Source organism: Paroedura picta, chromosome 6 (assembly GCF_049243985.1).
Source record: "Paroedura picta isolate Pp20150507F chromosome 6, Ppicta_v3.0, whole genome shotgun sequence".
Taxonomy (NCBI): Eukaryota; Metazoa; Chordata; class Lepidosauria; order Squamata; family Gekkonidae; genus Paroedura; species Paroedura picta.
In genome coordinates, this window is record NC_135374.1 from 66,061,070 (window position 1) to 66,087,159 (window position 26,090).

The window sequence follows — 26,090 nt, forward strand, 5'->3', positions numbered from 1 at the left end:
TACAGTAGAAGAGCTAGATTCAAGTCCAGTTGCACCTTTAAAAATATCACGATTTCCAGAGTATAAGCTTTAAAGAAGCAAGGCTCCCTTTGTCAGTACCCTAGAAATCTTGTTGATCTTTAAGGCCTTATTAGATTCAATTCTAACTTTTCCTTAGGCAAAGGATACCATAACATTTGGCCACAATACAAAGGCTCTGCAATATCTTCTCCTTGGTCCTCTGTTTAAGAGAAGGGTAGTCTCAGTAGGGCCACTCCTTCTGATCGCATTAGGGGACTGCTCACAAAAAGATTCAGCTGTCCTATTTTGTACTTATGTATGCATTGGTAAGTGAAAATATAATCATAATTATTTACATTCCTAATTATATCTGAAAAATTTATTCCACTCTGTGCTTTCGTAAGATAAGGGGCTATTGGCCTTTATCACAAATGCATATAGTCACAACTGTTTAATATGGATTTAAAAACTTTTTAATAAATAATGTACTAATCTGATTTTGAGTATTCCCATAATGAAATATCCAAACCTTGTATCTTTGTCTTCATATTTTTCTGTCATGTATTTCCTGCAGAATTATCCACATAGCTGAGGCTTTCATGTCTTACCCCAACAGAAAATAAATGTTATCTTAATATTTCTCAAAGTCCTACATCCCATAGACATTTTTGAAAGCCATATTCCTACCTTAATGTCGACTCTTGAATCAACTTCAGACTCTGAAAAGGCCATGATATTACCATGGCTAAAAAACATTGCCATGATACACAAACCAAGAAGAATAATTGTATAATTTTTTCAAGATCAGTTATGGCTATTCAGGGCAAAAATTCAAGAGATGAAGAAAATTTATTTATTTATTTGGATTTTTATACCGCCCATTCTTTATGGCTCTGAGCAGTTAAGTTAATCAGTTTCATCATTTTGGTACTCTTCTTCAGCAAAATAAAATTTTTCCAGATACTAAGAAAATGTGAGTTCTGATCAAGGCTTATATTTTAGTAAACTCGTACTTTTTAAAATATAAAATCTTCCAGAGATGAAAAGGCTAAATAAAATTATTCCAAACCTGTGAGTTTAACTGTTGATTTAAATATATCTGTTTTTCTATAGTAGTGTTGTGTGATAATGAACCTTGTGTCTTATTTCAGAGAGATTCCCCCTCTACATCCAGACAGTCCCCAGCTAATGGTCATAGCAGCATTAACAATTCTGTTTCGGTAAGACCTCCAGTTCTAGACAGAGAGTATTCAAATCTTGTTGGTGCTCATCTACCATTCCTATTATGATGACATGCTCAGTGGAAAACTGTATTCTTCTGATAAAGTAAAATTTAATTCTTAGATGTGTAATTCCCCATTTTTTCTCATTCAGGGGTTTATTCAGCAGCCTAATATTCTCATTAAAATCGGTTTAATGAGTTACATTCAGTTGTAATGTAAAAATTCACTCATCCCTGAAATATGCTTATCATTTTCCTCATCCTGACTTTTTCAAAACTAAGCAAAAAAAGGACTAATTCCCATTCTGAAGTTTTTGAAATAGCATTTTCAAGCAAAATACTAGTATTAGCAGGTGTTTGGGCTTTTTCCAGACCTGGACATTTTTGTTTTGTAAAATACTTTCTAGATTGCCGTATTGGTTTCCGCTATCTGAGTTAAGGAATTGGTGTGTCCTCTGCTGTTGTGGTATGTGCACATATTTTGTGAAATATGAGCCTTGCCTGGATATGAAAAGCAAAAATGAATTGGCTTTAAACTGCATTTATAAGCCAAGCTATTAACATCACATCTTTAACACAAAGTACTTCCTTTTTAGCCATATATTCAGGCGAAAAGGTACTATTAAATATAATAGTTGATGTGACTAATATTTATCATTTGACTTTGTCTGAATATATATGGTAAAACGTTAGAAAGCACCTGTAGAGACTATATTTTATTGCAATGTCTCTTGTACTGTCAGTCTAAATATTTTGTTAAGAAATTGTATTTTCTGTGAACTTTTCATTAATTTAAATACCAGCGTATCTATGTGCTGTTTAAAGTATTGCAGTTGTGATTAGTAAAAGGATAAGTTGGTTTATGGGTAATCTGAAATGTACATGGATTAAAAATATCTTTAAAACCATATTAGTTAAATAAACTTGTAAAATGTTTAAACAGTGGCTAGACACAGTATATTTCAAATTGTACTGACAAAATGTATTGCTATAACTATCCCATCCGAGAGCTTCATTCACTTACAGGTGCTTTTGTGTTGAAGATGATGAATTCTCTATTAAAAGCACATTTTCTGTCTGCTTAAACTTTACTTGCTTTCTTCAGCTTGCTGCTAAATAGCCTGGGTTTAACATATTTTCTATGAAATTATCATTTTTAAAACGTTTTAAGTTGTTAATACTTGCAAATCAACTTTTTGTGGTAACAGTACAACTTTTGTAATGTATATTTAAAGTAAAGTGAAATTTCTTTTCCTGGATTGACTTATTCTGCAGGACTTGCCATCGACAACACAACCAAAAGGACGACAGGTGAATACTGTTCCCCATGGAAGCTTTGTTAACTTAGCTACTTAATAGCAAACCCACCTTATCATCTCAAAATTGATACTTCATTGTGTGCTGTCCTTAATTCTACAAAACTCTTCCATTTTATGTTTTGCTCACATGACTGATTCACAGTATTACTATTTTTCTTGTGCCAGAGAGAGAGAGAGAGAGAGAGAGAGTTACTAACAATGTCTATATTCAGAATTGTATGTTGTGTCCAAATCAGCATTCTATGGCATATTTCATTTCATTTAGTAGTACTCTTTTGTTGTCCTGGAACAAATTTTAATTTATTTTGCTATCCAAATAAGCTTCTTATCCAGAATTCATAGACAATGGGAGGGGGGTTTCTTTAATGGATGCAGATTTGACATTTCATACACTCCCTAATGATTTACTTAATTAATCTGTTTCTTAAAGCAGCACAGTAAAATAAGTTTAGTCAGGGTCAAAATACATGAATCACAGATTATGGCATCTTCTCTCCAATTTTTTTTTTTTTACTTAGCTACTCTTTTGCCATTTCCATTCAGAATTGTGAACAAATTTGCATTTTCCACTGCAGCAAATGCAGAAAAATTACAGGCTGATATTGTTTTCCTTACTGTGAAAAAGCACATAGTCAGTTGATTTGAGATGATTAAACATCCTCTCCCACTTCCATTGGCCCTGTGTTTAAAATTGCAGCCTCCCTAGGCTGCTTTTGTTTTTCTGTTTTGTTTTAAGAAAAATACATCAGGGAAGAAAAATTTCCAGAATTTTGTGTATACTTTTAGCTGGTGTTTTAGTACAAATTAACTATTTAAAAATGAGGGCTGGAGTCCAAATGGTTTGTGTAATTCTGCTTACACACCTCTCTGATTCTGCTTATATTTTATACAAACTCCTTGTGATAGGTCCCCAGCACTTCTTGGACCATCACCACCATCAAATATTGCTGGAGTAGCATTGCATGTGGGGTATTACTGGGAAAATATCAGTTGTTGTCCCTTTTATACAAAGCTTTGAATCCATGAATAATGAAAGTGGACCTCCCTGGCTTCACCTTGCTATTGTCAACCCTCAGTAACTTGCAAAAAGAAATTACCAGGTTTAGGGCACCTCTCTGGACAGATATCTATGTCACATAAGATGTTATGGTGAGGAGGGGGATCAAGTGAGCTTTTATCTCATCCATCTTTTACTGTTGTCAGAGGCTCTGCTATTGGCATAGTGATAGTGGAAAGTGCCATCAATTCACAGTCAATTTAGGGTGACCCAATAGATTTTTCAAGACAAGTGGTTTGCTATTCCCTGCTATTCCCAGGGCAGATAAGTCAACAAGGAAGTAGATAAAGATGAGAAAATGGGAGCTGCCTGGATGAGGAAAAAAGGAAATTATGTGGGGGAAGGGAATACAGGAAATATAAGGTGCCTCCCACAACATTCCTGCATTGAGCAGGACTCAATAACCTGTATGGCCCCTTCCAACTTTATGATTCTATGACATGTTATGCCCCCACCCAGTAGACAACACTATACAACTATAGCAATCCCTGCAGTCGACACTGTGCTATTTCACTGTAGTTTTCCCAAGTAGAAGTTTCCAAGGTGAGGCAAAACTTGAAAGCTGGCAGGTGGGAGAGAATGGAAGAAGAAGGACATGATGATATGGGGAAGAGAAAGAGGAAATAGAAAATGACATACCTACTGTAAGTCCTTGTGGGTCCTCCCGTTGTCAATGTATCTAATGCTTAGCATGGCCACATCTGTAGATACTTAAATCTAGAGATTGGAGCTATGAACAGAAAAGACAACTTTCTACAAGCCTGAAAAAATGCCCCAGGTTTTCAGGAAAATAAGCTGAAATCTAAAAAACAAAAGAAATGCTGGGAAGGAGCCCCACAAAATAATACAACCAGAACTTGTATCTTTAATAAATGAATGTCCTCATTGACTATTGCTAGATAACCACAACTATTACTATAAAATCAGAGTCCAGTAGCACCTTTAAGACCAAGAAAGATTTATTTAAGGCGTGAGTTTTTGAATGCAAGCACTCTTCATCAGTCTGACGAAGAGTGCTTGCACTCGAAAGCTCACGCCTTGAATAAATCTTTCTTGGTCTTAAAGGTGCTACTGGACTCTGATTTTATTGTGCTACTTCAGACCAACATGGCTACTCGTTTGAATCTATCACAACTATTACCAGCATCCAGACATTGGTTTCTGTTAATAAAGAGAAGATATAGTTTCAATAAACTGTGTCCCCTCCCCCGACCAACTCCTCAATTAAAAAAGCTTGGCATGTTAACAAAAGCAGTTTATTGATAAAGCAAATAGAGCTCATGATACTTGTTATTTTGTTAGGCACATGAAGATCAATATATTTCTCAATTATCCTGCCCCCATGACATGCAAAAATACTCCCAACTTTCCAAAGAAAACAAATGGCCCAGTAACACCCATGGGCCACTTTCAGCACCAGAGCTTTCCTCTCCCACTTCCATCCTGTAAACATAACTTCAGTAATTAGTCTGTACAACAGATTAAAGGCACAGCACACATTGAAATAACATAGAGGAGCAAAAGAATGTATCCTCTTCCCTCCAAAACTATACTACTAGCAGATCCTGACAATAAAGGCAATACTAAAAGGAGAAGAGGGTTTATATAACATAATTATATATTGCAGTTTGTATAAAATAAAATATTTCTCCCCAACATGCCCTTCATTATAATTTTTAAGACATTATCTATAAAATACAATAGCTCTTCTGTTGAGGCACTTTTATATGCAATATTTTTATCTATTTTGCAACTACATTATTAATTTCATCAATACTGTTTCTCATTCTAAATTTGCCTCCTGCTTGCATAATACACACTACATCTTTCTTCAGATGATCTATTTCTCAAATAGGTTGTTGATTTCACCATTACTGCATAGTTGGCAAGTTTATTTTCCCATTCATCTAAGCTTGGACAAACATCTAATTTCTATTTTGCTGCATAGAAAATTTTAGCCATATATTTGAATATCTCTCCAAATTATTTTATAATTTACTAGGCAGCATGTCTATTAGTATATTCTTAGCTTCCACAGGGAACTTAAATTTTAATATGCATTGCATTTTTCCATGTTTTTCCTTTCAATACCTTGTTACTTTTTTACAAGTCCTTCATCTATAATATCTTGCTTGATTTTCCCTTGAGTATTTACCATATCACTGAATGTTTTTCAAAACACTTTTATTTCTCATGTTCTCATCATGATAAGCTTCTGTTGGGGACATGAGCAGAGAATTTTGAAGGTTCAATAAATTCTGGCCATATTCTCAAAAGTACATCTGTATTTGCCTTGAGTTTGAAATCTAATCCACAATCCAAACCAGGCCTGCTGCTTGGTAATATAATTTTATATTTGGAATTGCTTATTCTCCTCTCTTTTTCTTCTCTTGTAATATTTTAAAGCTTATTATTGGTTTCTTGCCATTCCAAATAAATTTATTTCTCTGTCTTTGCCACTATATCAATATTCTTTCTTCAATATGTATAGGTAGCATTTGGAATTTTTTTTTTAATTAGTTTTGGCAGTACATTCATTTTGATTGCAGAAATTGTCAGTCACAAGATTTTTAATTTTAACCATTCTGGATAAATCTGCTTGTATCAATTTCCATATCTTCTGATAATTGGTTTTTTGAAAGAAAGATTAGCATTTAGCCCTGTAACATTTATTCCCAGATATTTCATGGGATTGTGGGATACTATATATTCTATACCCTTTATAATATCTGCTGCATATATATGGCTGAATTTCTGCTTTGTTTAGAATTATTGCAAAACTTTTTTGATATCCAGCATATATCTATTCTTGAGTACATTTGATATCTATCAAATACTTTTCAGTATTTAACCACATTTAGAATTCCTAGATCTTTTCTTCTTTAGATCTAGTGCCCCATTCATGTTTCCAAACACCATTATGTCTTCATCACGAAATTCTAGCATCATTTGGAAAAAAATTCTCAAAAAACTTAGCATGGTTTGGCTCATCAGTTGTTGCTAGTGTATACATCTTGCCTTCTGAGTGTCTTGTTTTTCAGATTAAATATCTTCCTTTTGCATCTCTTAATTCCTCTAATACCTTTAAAAGTTGGTTATTTATATAAATGGCTACTCCAGACTTTTTGTTTTAAGTGGCAGCAAAATCCCAAATTATCTAATTTTTATTATTTACAATATATTCATGTTTCTTCTTTATGTGAGTTTCTTGTAGACATAAAATATATTTTGTTTTCTAAACTGGTGGAAAGTTTTAGTACATTTTGTGGGAGATTTTAGTCCATTAATATTTAATGATACTATTTTTAATTTATCCATTTTGTCCCAATGTCCCTATGGTTGTTTCTTCTTCAGAATTTTTCTATGGGTTGCTTGAAGGTTTTCCTTCAGTTCCTCTTAGATCCTTCGCTTGCAATTTTTCACCAATAGCTTTCCATTACTTTCCATTACTTTCCTTCCTTTTGGTGGTATACCTCTTGTGAATAGCAATTTCCAGTGGTATTTTATTTATTTATCTTGTAAAATCTGTCTCAGAAAATCAAAATCTTTTCTTTTCCTTAATACATTTGTTAGTAGATTCTGAAAGATCTGCACTTCTTTTTCTGCTACTTTAAGTGGACTCTTTACTTCTTTAATATTGCATCTTGAGTTTTCTTATGAGTGAAGCAAACTAGTATATCTTGGAGCAGCTTATTCTTAAATGCAAATCTTTCATTTACTCTAAAGATCTGATCAATATCAGGAAAATTTTTCTTGTATCTTCAAATAGGCTTGAAGCAGTTTATGAAATCTCTCTCCTAAATTTGACCTCCCAAGGTCTTCAGTTATGCCTCTAAAATGCTGGTTATTAGGTTTACATTGGGTTTTTAAACTTTCCATTATTTCTTCTGCTTTCTCAATCTGGCAGTCTTGTATTTGCTGCCCGGATCCAGTTCAAAGTTTTGGTTTTAAACTTTAAGGCCTTACGCAGGTTGGGACCCACATACCTGAGGGACCGCCTATCGACCTATGGCTCCCCGTAGGGCCTTACGCTCTGCGGGGGAAAATCTATTAGTCGTTCCCGGCCCTAGGAAAGTGCACCTAGCCTCAACCAGGGCCAGGGCTTTTCCTGTCCTGGCCCCTACCTGGTGGAATGAGCTCCCAGGTGAGCTGCGGGCCCTGCGGGATCTGGCAACATTCCACAGGGCCTGCAAGACGGAACTCTTCCTCCAGGTCTATGGCTGAGGTTGTCGGACACGCCAGACAATCCAAACAGCATCACTAGGTACTCAAACTGTCCCAACAGTGTGTTAAAAGCAATCAAACGTTCATGTCCCATTTTGATGCCCGCCCAGTAGTACGCCTCTCTTAAATCCTATTTCATGAACACCTTCCCTGTACCCAACTGCCCCAATAAATCCTTTATAAGTGGGAGATGATACGCATTAGAGGTAGAGACTGCGTTCAAACCTCTGTAATCCATACACAGTCTTAGAGAACCAACTTTCTTCTTTACAAAACACTGGAGGAGCCATGTGGGAGGTCACAGGGCATATTAAACCCCTTGCCAAATTCTCATCTAGGAACACTCTCAACTCAGTCATCTCGTGGGGGCTCATGGAATCGTTCTTTGCTTTGAGCAGCGGCTCCCTCAGTTTCAGTTCAATGGCACAGTCCATTTTTTGATACGGGGGCAGCTTGCCATATTCACACTCCTCAGAGGCAGATCTCAAGTCCCAATATTCCTCGGGGAGCCCCACATCCACTTCCTTTCCCACCCCAGCATGCTTCTGCTTTTCTCCCTGTGCAGGGTAAGGTGCTGCTCCGCTACAGTGGGCCCTGCACCCTGGATCACTAAACATGAGGACTCTGGCCATCCAACTAAGGTCGTGCTTTCTCAATCAGTCCAGGCCAAGCATGAATGGGAAAGTGGCTTGGGGAGCCACAGTGGGTTGAATTGGCTCCCAATGCTCCTCTTTGTCCAGATATAGTGGGGCTGTGTGATTGACTGCTGCCCCATCCTTTGAAAATTCCCCATCCATTTGGGCAAACCGAATGGGTTACCTTAATGGCTCTAATCCCACTCCCAGGGTCTGTACCACAGTGGGATTTATCAAAGTTCTAGTGCACCCACAGTCCAGAACCCCTTGCACTCAGACCCCTACACCAGTCTGTGCGGATAGAGTAACTGGAACCAGCAGAAGGGGAATGAGACTTACCAAACTATTGCTCCTACCATGGACCTGCCAGTGGGGCTGCCTCATGACAGGTCTGCCCCATTTCCCACCGGCTTGCAGGGAATGGTCTCCTCCGCAGAGTCCTCTGAAGATGAACCTTTCACCGGTTTCACGAGTGGGGTAAGGAGTGCCCAAACAGTCTTCTTAGCTGACTGTACCGCTGGTCCTGAGGCAGCGGCCTTCGGTAGGGCTTTTGGGGACACTAATCCCAATGGAACAGGTTTCTTTACCTTCTTAGATGGGCACTCTGCCAGAAAGTGCCCCTGGCCACCACAGCCCAAGCACAAATGCTTTTTGCAGCTGTGTACCCGCTCTGCAGCATCGTAGGATGAGGAGTTCTGGGTGCCAGTTCAACAGGGAGTGCTAGCCCATTTGGCCGCCTTCTCCCCTGCATCTCGGGTGTCCACCAACTCTAGGATCTGCATCAGCCTTTCAATTTCTCTGATCCAGCCCATCAAGTTAGCTGGGTATGCTTGCCCGAGGCACTGCTGCAGCATATCTCTCAGGAGCCCATCATGGAACACATTGACCCAATTAGTCTCAGTCAACTTGGTGACTTGGGCTGCAAGGCACCTGAATTCTCCTGCATACTGGGAGACCATTTTGTCACCCTGGTGCAAACTGCGGAGTTCCTCTCTGGCCACGTCCCCAGCCAATGGGTCTTCAAAACAGCTGCGAAATGCATGCATGAACAACTAATAGTGCAGCTTTTTGGGTGCTTCAAAATTGAATAAGCCATTCTGCTGTTACAGCTTTGAGAAAATCCCCAATGAAACGGACCCGCTCGGCCCTGTCTCTGAACTTTTGTAGTCAATCATAAATCCACTCAATTGTATCAAAAAATGTGTCAATTTGCCTGGAGAGCCTTCAAACTTCACTTGGTATTTGCGCATCTTTCTCTGTGGTTCTGGGCCCCAGGCTGGAGAGAGGGGCACGGCCCCTTCTTGCTGCTCCTGGCAAGGAGTGTCCCCTCCCGTCGCAGCTTCCCCGACTCGGCAAGGATTCAGTGGCCAGCTTTCCAGGCCTTGTCACCTTTCTCCATCAGGATAGTCACTAGTAGGTCAGTTACCCTTTCCAGCTGGCCGCGTAGCTCCAACACTTCTCTAGCAGCCCCAGTCTCCACATCCAGTTGACCATGGGCCCCTCGGTACACCCAGCCTTTTGGTTCCTCATCGTACCAGTTCAAGGCACATTTTCCTATCCATTCAGTGTCATGCCTCGAGACCATGCTCTCACTCCAAGAGGGGGTACTGAGCTTAGGGCTAATCCTGCATTGAGCAGGGGGTTGGACTAGATGGCCTGTATGGCCCCTTCCAACTCTATGATTCTATGATTCTATGAATGCTTTTGCCGTACCCAACATCCATGAGGTTGAGCTCATGGGCTGGATCTGCCACACCTTGGCCACATCTTGGGAGCATCTCTCCTTTTGCATTCTACAGAAGCACCTGTCAGAGGTCAATGCTGTAGAGTCAGTAGTTTCTGTGGCTGCTTCTGGCTTCATGTTGAGACTGTCTAACTGTCAGAGTGCCCAACTTCAGACAAATAAAGAGACTTCAGATGTGTAGATATCCGACAAAACCATAGGCAGAACTGAAGTCACACACAAGGGTTTGCATATATAAAACATACATTCCCTTCCCTTCCCCCCCCCTCCCTTGGGAAGGTGATGACTTGGATTTCAAAGGAAGACCAAATAATCCGAGCATTGCGCCATGGGGTGGGGTTGGGAGGGAGGCGCGCCTGCTGGTTTGCAGGTGCCAGGGTGCCCACGCCGGCGCCTCCCTCTCCCTCCCCGGTCCCCAGGCCTCCCTCTCCACCCTCCCCGGTCCCCAGCCCCAAAAATGTTGGGGACCACTGCTTTAAGGCCTTATGTGGCCTGGGACCCACATATCTGCAAGACCACCTGTGGCCCATGCCTCCCACAGGGCTTTGCGCTCTGCAAATACAAACTTGTTGGTCATCCCTTACCCCAGAGACGCTCACCTGGCCTCAACTAGGGCCAGGGCCTTTTTTAGTCCTGGCCCCTATCTGGTGGAATGAGCTCTCAGAGGAGCTACAGGCTTTTAACATTCCTCAGGGCCTGCAAGACAGCATTCTTCCACCAGGTTTATGGCTGAGGCCAGTGCGGAGAGAAGATCTGTCCCCCCCCCCCCACAAAGGATGAGACTCCACCACATTTTTTGCTCCACTCTCACAATGTTATATTCCAAAATATATCAATTATTGGGCATCACTGTTTCTTTAATGTGAATTTAATAAGATCCTCTCTTTTAATGGTATACGTGGAGGGTGGAACTTGACTCGCATTTTAATATATATATAGTACCTGTAATTCTTCATTTACATATGTTGTTGTTAGTTGCGAAGTCGTGTCCAACCCATCGTGACCCCATGGACAATGAGCCTCCAGGCCTTCCTGTCCTCTACCATTTAAGCTCGCACCGACTGCTTCAGTGACTCCATCCAGCCACCTTATTCTCTGTTGTCCTTCTTTTGCCCTCAATCGCTCCCAGCATTAGGCTCTTCTCTAGGGAGTCCTTCCTTTTAATGAGGTAGACAAAGTATTTGAGTTTCTTCTTCAGGATCTGGCCTTCTAAAGAGCAGTCTGGGCTGATCTCCTCTAGGACTGACTGGTTTGTTCGCCTTTCAGTCCAAGGGACACGCAAGAGTCTTCTCTAGCACCAGAGTTCAAAATCCTCAATTCTTTAATGCTCGGCCTTCCTTATGGTCCAACTTTCACAGCCATACATTGCAACTGAGAAGACCATAGACTTGACTAGACACACTTTTGTTGGTAGGGTGATGTCTCTGCTTTTTAGGATGCTGTCTAGATTTGCCATAGCTTTCCTCCCCAGGAGCAAGCATCTTTTAATTTCTTTGCTGCAGTCCCCATCTCTAGTGATCTTGGAGCCCAGGAAAATAAAATCTGTCACTACCTCCATTTCTTTCCCATCTATTTGCCAGGAATTGAGAGGGTCGGATGCCATGATCTTTGTTTTCTTGATGTTGAGTTTCAAGCCAACTTTTGCACTCTCCTCCTTCACTCGCATCAAGAGGCTCTTTAGTTCCTCTTTTCTTTCTGCCATTAAAGTGGTATCATCTGCATATCTGAGGTTGTTGATATTTCTCCCTGTAGTCTTAATCCCAATTTGTGACTCATGTAACCCCACCTTTCTCATGATGTGCTATGCATAGAAGTTAAATAGGCAAGGCGACAATTACATATATTCAGCATAAAATGAAGAAAATGTAAATCCCCATTTTTGGAACTAATTGCTGTACAGATTGTGATCTAAGCATCTGTGCAATGATTATCAAATACAGATATACTTGATATTGTTTTTGTCACCTTCAGCAGTAGTAGGTTTTTAAGCAATAATTGGGGCCTGTGTCTGACCAGCCAGCTACGCTTTACATGTGGTTGATTGCATCCTGCCTCTCAGCTAAGGGTGACATGTTCCATCGAAATATTGATGGGATGCACCATGCTCTAATGGAATGTCTTGCTCTTAAGGAAAATGGGATACAACCATGTGTGTGCCCTGATTCTTGCAGATCATTCTTTTTTTAATGCACCATCTCCTTTGGGGCCTGAATTCTCTTTAGGGAAATTTCAAACAGCATACTTCAGTGCTTTCAAACTAGATCTTCAGTCAAGAATATAAGCTTGTAAGCTTTTCAGTTGGTACAATTAACTTTCAATAAAATATTTAATCTCATTTGCTCATCATCTAGTTCTATATTATTATTATTATTATTATTATTATTATTATTATTATTATTATTATTATTATTATCATTACATTTCTACTGCCCTCCCTTGCGACTCAGGGTGGTTTACTGTGGAGATTCAAAGCTCAGAAATCGCTGATGGGCACAGTACAGTATGAGATTACATTGGCAAATATAAACTATGAACTCATAACCTTTCAATATTACAACATTATAACCTGTAACTGTATAACATTCAACCGTTAACTGTATAGCTGTAGTGCAACTTTTGCTTTGAATAGTCAGATCAGGAGTCGCCTATTGTTGTATATGTTGGGTGCAATTGGGGGGGGGTGCTTTTGAGGGCTGTAGGTGTACTGTTTCATTGACCTCGACCGAAAGCTTAGTTTGTTTGGTGGAAATTAAGCTTGGTGAAAGAGCTCTATTTTTCAGGCCCTGTGAAATTCTTTTAGCTCTGGGAAGGGCTCCTGATGTCTTTTGGGAACTAATTCCACCAAATTGGAGCCAGGACAGAGAAAACCCTAGCTCTGGTTGAGGCTAAACCTGGGGCTAGTGATCACCAGCTGGACCGAGGTGGGTCAGCGCTGCTCGTATTGCTTGATCTCACAGCAGTGTTTGACACAGTCAGCTACAAGCTACTAGCCCACCGTCCCGCTGACACTGGGATACGAGAGACAACCCTTCAGGGGTTCATAGAATCATAGAGTTGGAAGGGGTCATACAGGCCATCTAGTCCAACCCCCTGCTCAATGCAGGATCAGCCCAAAGCATCCTAAAGCAATCTCTTTTCTCCAGGGTCATGGACAGAGGGTAGCAATTGGAGGGAACTAATCATATCACTGTCAACTCCCATGTGGAGTGACACAAGAAGCAGTTCTCTCCCCAATTTTATTCAGTGTCTTTATTTATTTATTAAATTTCTAACTTGCCACTCCCGCAAAGGTTTGTGGCAGATTACAATATGCATAAAATGCCCAATAAAATTACCCCTAAAAGACTATAAATGCACCATAAACCAACACAGAGACCCAGATGTGCAGCAGCGAAAAATCAACTAAAAGATCCCACCCACTATCACCTCCAGGTTGGACAGAGGAGTTGCTGATCTTATTCCGCTGACAGAATAACCCAGGAGGTTATGCACCTTCTTGCCCAGCTGCTACAGAGGTTTGGACTGGGATGCCATTAATATGCCAATGACACCCAGCTCTTCCTTCTGATCAATGGCTGCCCTCATTCACCCCCAGACTTGTTAGCCAGGTGTCTGGAAGCTGTGATGGGATAGCTGAAGCAGAACTGTCTGAAACTCAATCCTTCAAAAACGGAATTCCTGTGGTTCAGTAGGAAAGGCCCCAGTGAGTGAGCATGATTGCCCTGCCTGGATGGGATTGCCCTGCCTGGATGGGATGTAACTGTCAGTGACACATGCAGCCAAAAACTTGGGTGTGATCTGACACTTCTCTCTCCATGGAGGAACAGATCATAAAAGTAGTCATTTCAGACAAAAAACAATGGATATTCCACTTGATTTTAAACAAAGAAAGGAATGTATATATTACTGCCTTATGCATTCCTTAGAGTAAATTATAATGAAAATGTACAGATAACAGATAAATGTACAGATCCTATCTCATTTTTCATGTAGGCTGTATCACTCAGAGAGAAGGGTAATTTTCATGCATTTCTCCCTCTCAATGCAGCTCCCTACTTAGAATCCATGATGTTCCTGGGCATCCATTCATCAGTGGGGGTACAGTTTTGTGGATGTATAGAGACTTTGAGGAGAGGATTAGAGTTTCTAGCCTAGATATATGATAGATAGATGAAACTGTAAAAATGGCTTTGAAATAGCAGTTTTAGCTTTCCTTAAAGCAAAGTTACCTGCATCATCAGTTCAGAATAAAGAGGAGTTAGTTTAATTATAGCACGATGTATGCCAATCATAACATTTTGTATAATGGCACATTTATAATCCACAAATATTTAAAGATATGGAGTGATCCTGATAATGAACGTTCATTTATCATAAGATATCACTATTTTGTCAAATTTGTTCTGTATTTTTGTTAATAAAGATAAACGTAAAAGTCAAGCATATTAGAATAATAAGCAGACTCCTATTCCATATTTTTAGTTACTAGGAATCATTTTTGCATGAACAAAGAACTAGTACCCAAAAAACTGAAATAGCATTTCAGGTGGCACATTAATATTAGATATTGAAAGTTATCATAATCACAGTAAGAATGATTCTTTCTAGCTTTTATGTTTTGTTTTGTTTTCAGCCATCATTTTTTGTTTCAAAAACCTAAACTTGGACATAATTACTATATTGCAACTAGACAGCAAATTAAGTTTTAATCTGCAATTTCTAATTATATTAACATTGCAGTATGTCAAACTCCTGTTTTATAGATATATGTAAGAGCACAATTTGAATATGACCCAGCAAAGGATGATCTTATTCCCTGCAAAGAAGCTGGAATCAGATTTAGAGTTGGCGATATTATCCAGATTATTAGCAAAGATGATCATAATTGGTGGCAGGGTAAATTAGAGAATTCAAAAAATGGAACTGCTGGCTTAATTCCTTCTCCTGAGCTTCAGGAATGGTAAGTTGTTTGTTCTATTAAAATAACTTTAATAACAATATACAATGTATGTGTCAAAACCTACTTGTTATTTTAAACATTTTGCAACACCAGTGTTGAATTAGACCCCTTGTCAACAACTGGATTCGCTGTTGGGCCAGTCTGTCATTGAATCCTATGGTGATGGGGTTACCATCTGTTGTAAGAAATATATGCACACATCCTTCAAGACTGTTGATGGAACAAGAGTCAGGCAGTGCTGTGATAGGGTTTCTGAAAAAAAAAACAGATTGGCAACTTCTATATGGTAGAGAAATATTCCCCCATTTTCCCCCACTGTCAGCATTCTTCCTGAAGAAAGAAAGAAATTAACCACTACTAGAAGTATTACAGTATCAACCACTACTTTTTATTACAGGGTGTTCATATTAAAAGCCTCCGGGGAATGGTAGAGGACAGGAAGGCCTGGAGGATCATTGTCCATGGGGTCGCGATGGGTCGGACACGACTTCGCACATAACAACAAATATTAAAAGCCACTGAAAAATCCAGTGGCTGTCTCCATTGGTGTCTCCATTGGTCCCCTTTGGACAGACTGACTATCAGAAGTATTAAAGCCATCCCAAATACATGCTGGAAGTTATAATAATGGGAGGGAATTTGAGAGTCTTTCCCATGACCTTCCAAATAGGGGAAGCAAGCACTGAATGGTGCAGACTAAACTATAAACTAATCTGCTGGTAACTTGGAAAACCATTACTCCTACAGAAGTATCATCCCTATGTTCCAAAATGCATAAATAATGGTCTCCAACAGCCCACCCAGTCTTCTAACTCAGGCTTTCTCAACCAGGGTTTTGGGAAACCCTGGGGGTTCTTGATGGCCCTGAAACGTTTTCCTGAATGGATGGACATTAATTTTTAATATATATTTCAAATATGTTAAATATTTAATGGGTGATACGGCCATATATAGTTATGTCAACCCACCTGCCCCTCCCAAACTGGCCAAGGGGGGCGAAAGGGGAAGGGGATCCAGGTATACCCCTATGCTTCTCAACCATATTCTGCACAATTGCGCCACTTCTTGGGTTTTTTGAAGCTTGAAGAATGTTTCAGGGGTTTCTCGATGTGTAAAAAGGTTTTAAAAATCTCTTCTTAGTAGTCATGGGGAAGGGTGCAATTCTTACCTAAACACATATAGTAAACAGGAATGTAGTAAACTGCATTATTTTCCTGAACACCGTGATTTCAAACCATAAAACATAAAATGCCTTCAAAGCAATCCATAGTAGCTAGTTCACCTGGGGAAAACCACACCAAAGAGCTCCACCAGATAGTATTACATCGAAAAATTATGAAAGATTTTTCTGGCCATCACTGACACAGACCTTCAGTTGGATTGAACTTGAGACTTGATTTATTGCACTCTGTTTGCATTTTGCACCACTTAAAGAATATCAGCTACTTGGTATGCCAAGGTCTAGGACTTTACCAACATGAAAATGTTTAGCTGGTACAGTATTGACATTTCTAATCAATTTTTGATTTCCTCATAGAGTGACTTTTAGTGTTGAGGAATAGGGATGGGCACAAACCTCATTACAACCTTGGGGCGATTTGTGATTCATGAACAAATGTTTGCAAACTGAAGAACAGTTTGTTGCATTTCATGAAGAATAGAAAGCAGGGGTTGAAATGGCTCCGGACCTGGGGCAGGCTGCCCAAGAAAGACCGTTAACAGCTGAGCCATGAGAGCAATTTGCTCCACCTGGCTCAGCTGACTTGATGGGCTTTCTTGGGCAGTACTGGCAGCCCTTTTAAACAGCTGAGCTGCATGGAGCAAACTGGGGCTGGCTGCCTAAGAAAGCCCCTTGATCCAGGCAGAGCAGTTTGCTTCACATGGTCCAGCTGTTTAAAGAGCTTTCATGGGCAGCCAGCAACAGGCTTGCAGTCGTTTAAACCCTTACTTTCTGCTTCCAGCCATTTAAACCAAACTGTTGATGGTGGGGAACAAGATCCAAATTTGAATCCTCTGTCTGCAATAGACAGCTCACTGACTGACTATGAGCCAATTACAAATTCTCAGCCTTTTGGAGAAAGATGGAGTATAAATGAAGTAAATAAATAAGTATATATAGTTGAAGATGGAGGTCAAATTTGTTTATATATTTTGTGGATGAGAAGGAGAAAAGGAAGTGAGGAAATGTGAAGATAAGGTCAATGCCAGGCTGTAAGAAAGGGAAAATAGTGTGAGGAGGGGAGTACAGGGGAAAGTGAGGTATCTCTCACAAGATTCTGAGTTCCCAACTGGGCACAGCTCAGACCAGCAGACAGCACAGCCCAGTAGCCAGCACCATACAGCAGTTTTTCTGAGGAAATGATGTGAAGCTGGAGACGATGGCACAGATTAGGTTGGCTAATTGGGTGAGAAAGAGAGGAGGAAACAGGAAAAAGGGGAGGCTGTAGGTGCTTTCAGGTAAGGGGCAGAGGAAATAGTAAAGGAGGTAAAATAAAGTCCCCTTCCCATGTCAGGTTCTCTGGTTGTAGCCTTATGTATTTTTATACTCTGCTCTTCACAAAAAAAAATAGTCGTTTTGTTTAAATTTCTGGAAGCCATCTAAACCACTTCTTTTTGCTCCCCGTGTGACTGGCTGCCTAAGAAAGCCTCTTTAAACAGCTGATCCACACAGAGCAGTTTGCTGTGCACGGCTCTACTGTTTAAAGAGGCTTTATTATAATATTATTATTATACTTAAATTTATTGCCCGTCTCTCCCTGAGGGCTCAAGGCAAGTTACAATGTTTCACTAAAACCCTCGTAAAACCCCTTAAAATAGGCATAAAAATCCCTTAAATACAGTACAAAAGCCTGAAAAAAGAAAAACCAGAAAAGATGCTGCGGCAGAAAATACATACCCTACCTCACAATCCCCTAAAACAGCAGTCCCCAACCTTTTTCAGGCTGGGAACCGGGGGGGAGGAAGGCGCCAGCGCCTGCAAAGCAGCAGGCGCGCCTCCCTCCCCCCTTGCGGCGCAGCGCTCACTGCGCAACGAGTAGGTGTGGCAGGTCCACACCTGTGCATTTGCGGGCGCCGGCAGTGCGGTGCTCACTGTGGCTGATCGCTCCTGGTGCAGTAGGTGTGCACCACGGGGGAGATGGGAGGCAAACCTGTTGGCACACCAGTGTCCACACCTCCCTCCCCCCCCCCCGCTGCGGCCCGGTACCAAGGCCTCCCCAGCCCGGTACCTGGCCGCGTCCCCGTGGTTGGGGAGCACCACCCTAAAACACACACTAGCAGGGAGAGGCTGAACCGAAGGCGCTGATGTATATCGCTACTGGCACTCATGTAGGGAGGGCCCAGGTCTTCCTTGCCAATCTTTCTTAGGCTTAGCTCTAAACCATTTAAACCACTATTTTCTGGTTACCTTGGCTGTCTGCAGGGAGCAGTAAACAGTTGTATAAAGGTTCTGAGCCATTAAACCAAACAGCTGAGCCTCATAAACCAACATCCCAGTTTGTATAGATTTGTGGTTCAGCCACGAACTGAACTGCAAAACATCCTGTTTGGAATTCTGAGAATGGGGATTCACTTCTAGCTAGAACATTGAAGATCTTTTCAACAATGAGTAGAACCTTCCACCTGTCACATTCTCTGAGAGGGGAATGTTATTGTCACACACTGCAACCTTAATCTGCTTCAAAAAGCTGCAATAATCTTTTTAAAGTGGCTGTTTCCTATTTATGGTGATGGCTACTGGAGTATACTGAGTACTTTAAAATACAGACTGTCAATCTTATTCGAATCTTGGGGGTTAATTTTAACCCTAGAGAGGAAAATTAAGTGAGTCTACCACATTTTGTTATTTTAAAAAGACTAATTGGTATTTGTAATTGCAAACATTGATTCAAGAGGATTCAAATATGTCCACAATAACAATCTGACCATTGTTTCCCTTCATTTTCAAGGCGGGTAGCTTGTATTGCTATGGAGAAGACTAAACAGGAGCAACAGGCAAGCTGTACTTGGTTTGGAAAGAAAAAGAAGCAATACAAAGATAAATACTTAGCAAAGCACAATGCCGGTGAGAACAATATAATGCACTTGTAAGCTTATTTAAGATTGCTGCCTTGTTTGTTATCTAGCAATAAACTTTCTGTTTAATCAGTAGTACTCAGTGTAAGCATTTAAATAAAAAATGTGTTATGTTCAAAACAAATTGCAGAAGGAAACTGCATTTTGAGTTGAATGTGGGAAAGATTCTATTGTGTCTGGCACAAAATTTTCAGGGAGAAGAATAGTGTGATCCTTTTTATAGTAATATTTTGGCAGTTCTATAAGTATTTCTATAAATATGATACAGCTGAACTTTCAGAAAATAAAGGTACAGCCTAGTTTCACTTGCTGCATCTACTGCAGGTTATTGATGTAAATCCATAATAGGGAACAAAATAATCTAACGTGATGATTTGACGTATGTGTTTCTAGTCCAGAACTTTATTGTCACTGTTTCAAATTCTGGAGCTGAAGCAAAGTATACACTTTATATATATTTATCTTCCTTGTCTATTACTTCAGAATGAGATTTATGTACAGAATCTGAGGATTTATATAGATTGTGAGATCCTATAAACTGCAAACCTGATGGTTAACTTGAGCATTTCCCATCTCCCTGAGATTCCAAAAAGGTGATGTTTAAAATCACACAAGCTCCTGGACAAAAAGGGGCTGCTACTGTAAAGAAGAGCTATCAGGCAACCATTCTCTCTACTGCCTGTTGAACAAAGAGGTCCATTTTTGCAGAAGGGAAGTGGGAATAATGATGCCCGGGTCCCCTTCACAGCAGCCCTCCATGTCCTATGGAATTTTGGATCTGGGAATCTGTGCATCAACTTTGTTCAGATCTCAGAAAGTTATTTGTGGAAGGGGAAGATGGGAATGACTTTATGATAATTTGTCTCTTAAGGTTTAGGATAGAACTTGTGAGAAGAACTTGCTGGGGATAAGGTAGAACAATGGAAAGTTTAAAGAATTCTGTAGTGTTGGCATCAGTCATTCCACCCATTTAATTAAATAAACTCTCTCAAAACTATGTCTAATGGATATATTTTGAGAATTTTTATATTCACAAGATCTACAAAACTTTATTTTTTTGTTCATTATACAAAAGTTGTGGGAATTTGGAGGGGCTGCATTAGATAGTATATTCTGCAAATCATGGTATGATTTACAGCTGTGGTCCCCAACCTTTTTATCACTGGTGACCGGTCAACGTTTGGCAATTTTACTCAGGCCCGGGAGGGGGTAGTCTTTTGCTGAGGGACGTCACCGCATAAGCCCCTGCTCTGCTTGCTTTCCTGCTGGCGCCCCTGACTTCCTGCCGCCTACAGTGAGGTTCTGCCAGCAGTAGCTTCGCAGTGCCACACCCAGGTGGAGTCCCAGTCATGGCGGCCACTGGAGAACACCAAAGGTGAGCCGGCAGCAGAGTGGCAGGGCAGCCCCCGAGGCAGCAGCCAGGGAGGACAACGAGGAGGAGCCGCGGCCTGGTACTGACTGATCCACGGACCGGGACCAGTCCACGGACCAGGAGTTGGGGACCACTGATTTACAGCACTGAAAAACGCTAATCCCCCTATTTATATGCTAATGTTTATTTATTTATTTATTTATTTAACATTAATGTACCTTGAGGTTCAGGGTGGTTTACATGAAACATAGGGGAACAGTAACAACAAATCGGCCGCTTCTCGCTTCGGGAGGGGAGGGAAGAGAAGCTTGCCGAGCCGCAAGCTAATAGGCCGCTTTAGCGGCCGATTTGCTCGTGGCCCGGAGGGGCCAGGAGGGAGAGCTGCGGCTGCCGGCATGGCGGCGTCACAAACGGGTGTGCGCAGACTGCCGGGCGCAAACACACGTGTGCGGCAGTCCGCGTATGCGCGGGCCCCCGGGCCGCCCTCTCCCCCACTACGCCGCAGCGGACCGCTGCTCCAAGGTATTTTGGTGAGGACCCTCGCAGCTGCACTTTGCACCAGCTGCAATTTCCGGGTCAAAGACAAGGGTAGGCCCGCGTAGAGTGAGTTACAGAAGTCTAATCTGGAAGTGACCATTGCATGGATCATAGTGGCCAACTCTTCTGGAGGCAGGTAGGGCACAAGTAGTCGTGCTTGGCGAAAATGGAAAATGCAATTTGGGCTTTCATAATCTGAGCCTCCATAGAAAGGGAGGCATCAAATATCACTCCCAAATTCAATTACACCCCATCCAGGCATGGGAGATGCGCTTCCTGGTCCCAACCCCTTCTACCCAGCCATGGTACCCCCTTCTTGGAGGAGTTGAGTTTCAGACGGCTCTGCCCCACTGCTGCCAAACAACTGGCAAATGTATCCTGGGGGAAGTCCAGCTGGCCATCCATCAGGAGATAGAGCTTGGTGTCATCCGCATATTGGCGACAACCCAGCCCAAAACCTTGAAACACCTGGGCCGCAGGGTGCATATAGATGTTAAAGAGTGTAGGGGAGAGTATTACCCCCTGAGGTACTCCACAAAAGAACACAAAGAGGTCAGATAACTCCTCCTCCACTGCTACCCTCTGGGTCCCATTCTGGAAAAAGGAGACCAGCCATTTCAGTGCAGTCCCCCTAATTCCAGTCCCATCAAGGCAGTGGGCCAACAGCTCATTGTTGACCACATCAGAAGTGTCTGACAGATCTAAAAGTACGAGGATGGCCGAACTGCCCCGATCCAGCTGTCACCAGATATCATCCATCAGAGCAACCGGCACAGTCTCCACCCAGTGGCTAGGACGGAAACCAGATTGATATGGATCTAGGGCCAAAGTTTCCTCCAAATATGCTAGAAGCCGCAGCCTGCTCAACCTACCTTTCCCAGGAACACAAGATGCAAAACTAGGTGGTAGTTTTTTGTTTGTTTTTTTCAGAAGAGGGCGTTACATTACTTTGTAATATAACAGTATATGTAATTCCTCTGATGTCTGATCCTTGTAACCACACTGTTGCATTTGCTTGCAAATTACATGTAATTCGCCCCTATGCCTCCTAAGTTGCCTTGCATATCCTTGCCATTATACACTGCGTTAGCTCTCAGTATAAAGCAGAATAATTAGCCACAAAGTGAACTGTTGCCAATAAATTCAAGTGGGTGGCTGTGTTGGTCTGTAGTAGCACAACAAAATCAGAGTCCAGTAGCACCTTTAAGACCAACATAGATTTATTCAAGGCATGAGCTTTTGAGTGCAAACACTCTTCCTCAGACTAAGAACTACCATCAGGACAGTGGAAATATAAAGAAAAAGTTATGGTAGTGCTAGAATGTTGTTACTTATATTGTTTAAAACATTCTATGATGCAAATTTCTTTGAGGGTGTGGCAAAAGGGATACAGTTTTCCCCCTCTGTTTTTCCCAGTATAATTCATGTGCGTATTAATTTGAGGAATGGACCTTGTAATGCATAATACTGCATTTTTTCCAAAGGAGACTAAAATGTTAGTTGCATTATCTAATTAGACAATTTTCAAGCAGTATCCTCTAATGAAGCACATTTCCTTGCCTTGAAAAACATTTTTACTTTAAAAGACCTTTTTAACAGATACTGACAGAATCCATTATCTTTGTTTAAAAAAAACAAAGAGTAAATTTTAAATTTCAGATTATTCAAACATGCACTTTAAATCCCAGTAATTTTACCTGGAAAGATTTAAGTGCAATTTTCCTAGTGAAACTGGGATAGGCCTAACCTGTACTGAATTGTGTCCTAAGTTACTTTGTTTTCATATTTATTGGGGGGGGGTGTTTCCATCATAATATCTGGCCTTATATGAAGGATATTTATGAATTTAAGATTTTCATTCCATTAAAATGTCCATATGATCATACATGGCAAAATGGGAATCAGATACTTCCTAGTAACTAAATTAAAGGGGGGAAATTATATCATTTTATGACTTACAAAAATATAAGTAACCTGTGCTGATCAGTTAGGAAAAAATCCCAAAAAGTAATAATACATTACTTCTTTATTAGAACAATTAAAATATCACCAAGTAGTGAGTAAGATTTCAAGTTTCTCAGATCAAGGCATGATGAAAAAGCTCTGCAGTCTGTAACTTGATTCCATATGAGTAGCCATGTTAGTCTGAAGCAGCAAAATAAAAAGTCGACCAATAGCACCTTAATACTTGGAAAAATATTGCTAAGCTTTAATGTGTTACTGTACCCTTGTTTTATTTAATCTGTAGTTTGTAACAATTTGGGAAGGGGGAAGACTAGGCCATGCTAGACCAAAAGAAAGTGATCATCATAACCTATAGAAGTAACTGTGGTAATGCTCCTTGAAAATATTAAAACTTGCAACTTGGATTTCTAGCACTAACCAGAATGCATGGCTCCTTTGTAAGATAGGAGCAAAAGTAAAGAAAACTGTAGTAGCCCTAACATTAACCAAGCTAGTGATTAATTTTTGATGGTACACTAGGTATTGTGACCTTTTAATTGATCCTAATAAAAGGTATCATACTACTTTTACTTTTGGATGTTACAGCTTGGATTCCTAATCCTGTGTCATTGCCTTGCCTTAGTCTTGTGCTGTAGAAGCAAAGACAACCTGTCAGCTGACTGGGATGATTCATTGTATTTAAGCATAGAGAATGGTTCCATTCCTACAGTAACCGTGTGCCAAAAGAGGTTTGGGAACAGCCTATTTGATAAAGGAGCCTTCCTAAAGACAAATGGAGGCAGCTAACCCCCCCCCCCAAAAAAAAGTGAAGATAGTAGTCTTTCCACAGTGCTGCAGCCATCCTCTGAGGGCACTTGAAGGATAGGGTAGGGATAATTAAGTGACGTTTTAGCAGTCAAAACAACTGGGCCACAAAATAGCCACTAAAATTAGTCCCCCAGCTACTCCTTTCTTCATACCCTGCTGTTCCACCTCTTCTTTTCAATAGCGAGGCCTTGCACAGTCAAATGGCTTAATCTATATTGAGGGAAAGAGGATGCATGCTATTACCTTCTTAATTCTCAAACTAGAAGTGAAGCCTGGTGCAGCCAGGAATGCACCAGGCACTAGGTAGGGGCTTGGGGGGAAGAATTTAAAGGGAGCCAGTGTAGAGAGGCACTGCCCGGCTCTCAGACCTGGACACCACCACCACAGGGTGGTGGAGGGGAATTCTGGGAGCTGGGCAGCATCCCTCCCCAGCAGGAGAGGTGCTGCACAGCTCCCTAGCCCCAGAGCTGCCAACACAGAGAGTTCTCCCTGAGCTCTGCAATGGTGGGGGACTCTGGGAGCCGGGTAGCGTCTCTGCTCAGTGGGAGAGGCACTGCCTAGCTCCCTGGCCCCAGCGGTGCTACCACGGGGTGCAGAGAGTTTTATCTCTGTACTCTGCAGCGGAGAGGGACTTTTTCTGGCACATGCCAAACATTCAGAAGGCTGCTGGCAGGCAGGACTTACTCTGGAGCCTTTCAAATGTTCAGCACGTCATTGGAAGTAGTCTTTATGTATAGAGATTATCAAAACCTTATTATAAATGGAGGTCATTACTCTCCATGTGTCCTTGTGTACCCACAATATTTAATGATTGTCATGTTTCAGACACCACTTCACAGAGGGTTGTTTGGCTATGTAAGCTTGTTCCTTTTTGAAAGTAGCACCAATTCATGGGATAGGTTCTCTGAGGTGGTGTAGGGCAGCTGTCCCCAACCCCCGGTCTCGGGACCGGGACCGGTCCGTGGATCAGTCGGTACCGGGCCACGGCTCCTCCTCATCCTCCTCCCCAACTGCTGCCTTGGGGGCTGCCCTGCCACTCTGCCGCCGGCTCTCCTTTGGTGCTCTCCGGCAGCCGCCATGGCTGGGGCTCTGTCTAGGCGTGGTACTGCGCAGCTGCTGCTGCTGGCAGTGCCCCCCAGTGGGCAGCAGGAAGTCAGGGGCGCCAACAGGAAAGCAAGCAGAGCAGGGGCTCAGGCGGCAGCGACGTCCCTCAGCAAGACTCCCCCCCCCCCAGGCCTCAGTAAAATTGTCAAGTGTTGACCGGTCCCCAGTGATAAAAAGATTGGAGACCACTGGTGTAGGGGGGATCATTTTTGACAGTTGTACAAAGTACTGTGAGTCTGTGCTTTCTGTAAGGGCATTCAGCAGTACAGTATCTGCAGGAATAGGGTTTTATATAGAGTATTAAGAATGTTTTTTATAGTTTTAAAATATATGGGTTTGCATTTGGATTTATCTGAGTTGAAAATACACCTGAAAAATAACTTGTCAATATTTTTCAGATACATTTCAGCATTCCAAATGTTTTTTTGTTTTTCTCAGGAAAAACTTTTTGGGCGGGGGGGGCAGGGTCTCAAGAAAATCCCAGGTATATTTGGGAATTAAGAGTAGATCTGAAAACAGCAAGTGCTGTTTGCCAGGTTTCTGCAGTTCCTTTAAACTTTAAGGAGCCTGCAGAAGATAAGCCCAACCACCTTGGCTTGGGGTTAGTTGGCTTTTCCTGCAACCTGGTTTAAGCCTAGGATCAACCTCAGGTGAGACCTGTCTCCTTTTGCAACTCATTTTAAACTGAGCTGCTTTATGCTGGTCTATGACAATAATAAAGATCTGACAACTGAGCTGCAAGAGAAATCCTGGGAGAATTAACTGAGGCTGTGGGAGCTGAGAGTTCTCTTCCAGTTTGCTACTGGCTTCTCGTGCAGCCTGGTCAGCCAGGATCAGCCATGCTCACAGGGAGCAGTATGCTTCTAGTGTGTAATTATTTTCCTGTTTTATTTTTCTTCTTTGGACATGGGAAAAAGGATTTCCTTAATATATACTTGAACTGGGGAAAAACAGTGAAGAAATTGCATACCCCTATTTTAGCAAACTTAAATGGACTCCGGGGAATGGTAGAGGACAGGAAAGCCTGGAGGATCATTGTCCATGGGGTCGCGATGGATCGGACATGACTT

General features: G+C 41.5%; 1 protein-coding gene across 15 annotated transcripts in view; it reads left to right on the forward strand.

Moving 5' to 3' along the window:
• Positions 1–26,090, forward strand: part of CASK (calcium/calmodulin dependent serine protein kinase) — a 210,761-nt gene that overhangs the window by 166,912 nt on the left and 17,759 nt on the right. For 11 of the 15 annotated variants that reach the window (XM_077342876.1, XM_077342884.1, XM_077342880.1 and 8 more), the window contains 4 exons: positions 1,152–1,220; positions 2,498–2,533; positions 14,965–15,161; positions 19,109–19,224. In XM_077342876.1, the coding sequence (XP_077198991.1) occupies positions 1,152–1,220; positions 2,498–2,533; positions 14,965–15,161; positions 19,109–19,224 (418 nt within the window). The remainder of the gene's footprint in view (positions 1–1,151; positions 1,221–2,497; positions 2,534–14,964; positions 15,162–19,108; positions 19,225–26,090) is intronic. The other 4 variants (XM_077342888.1, XM_077342889.1, XM_077342886.1 and 1 more) reach the window with 1 other exon arrangement.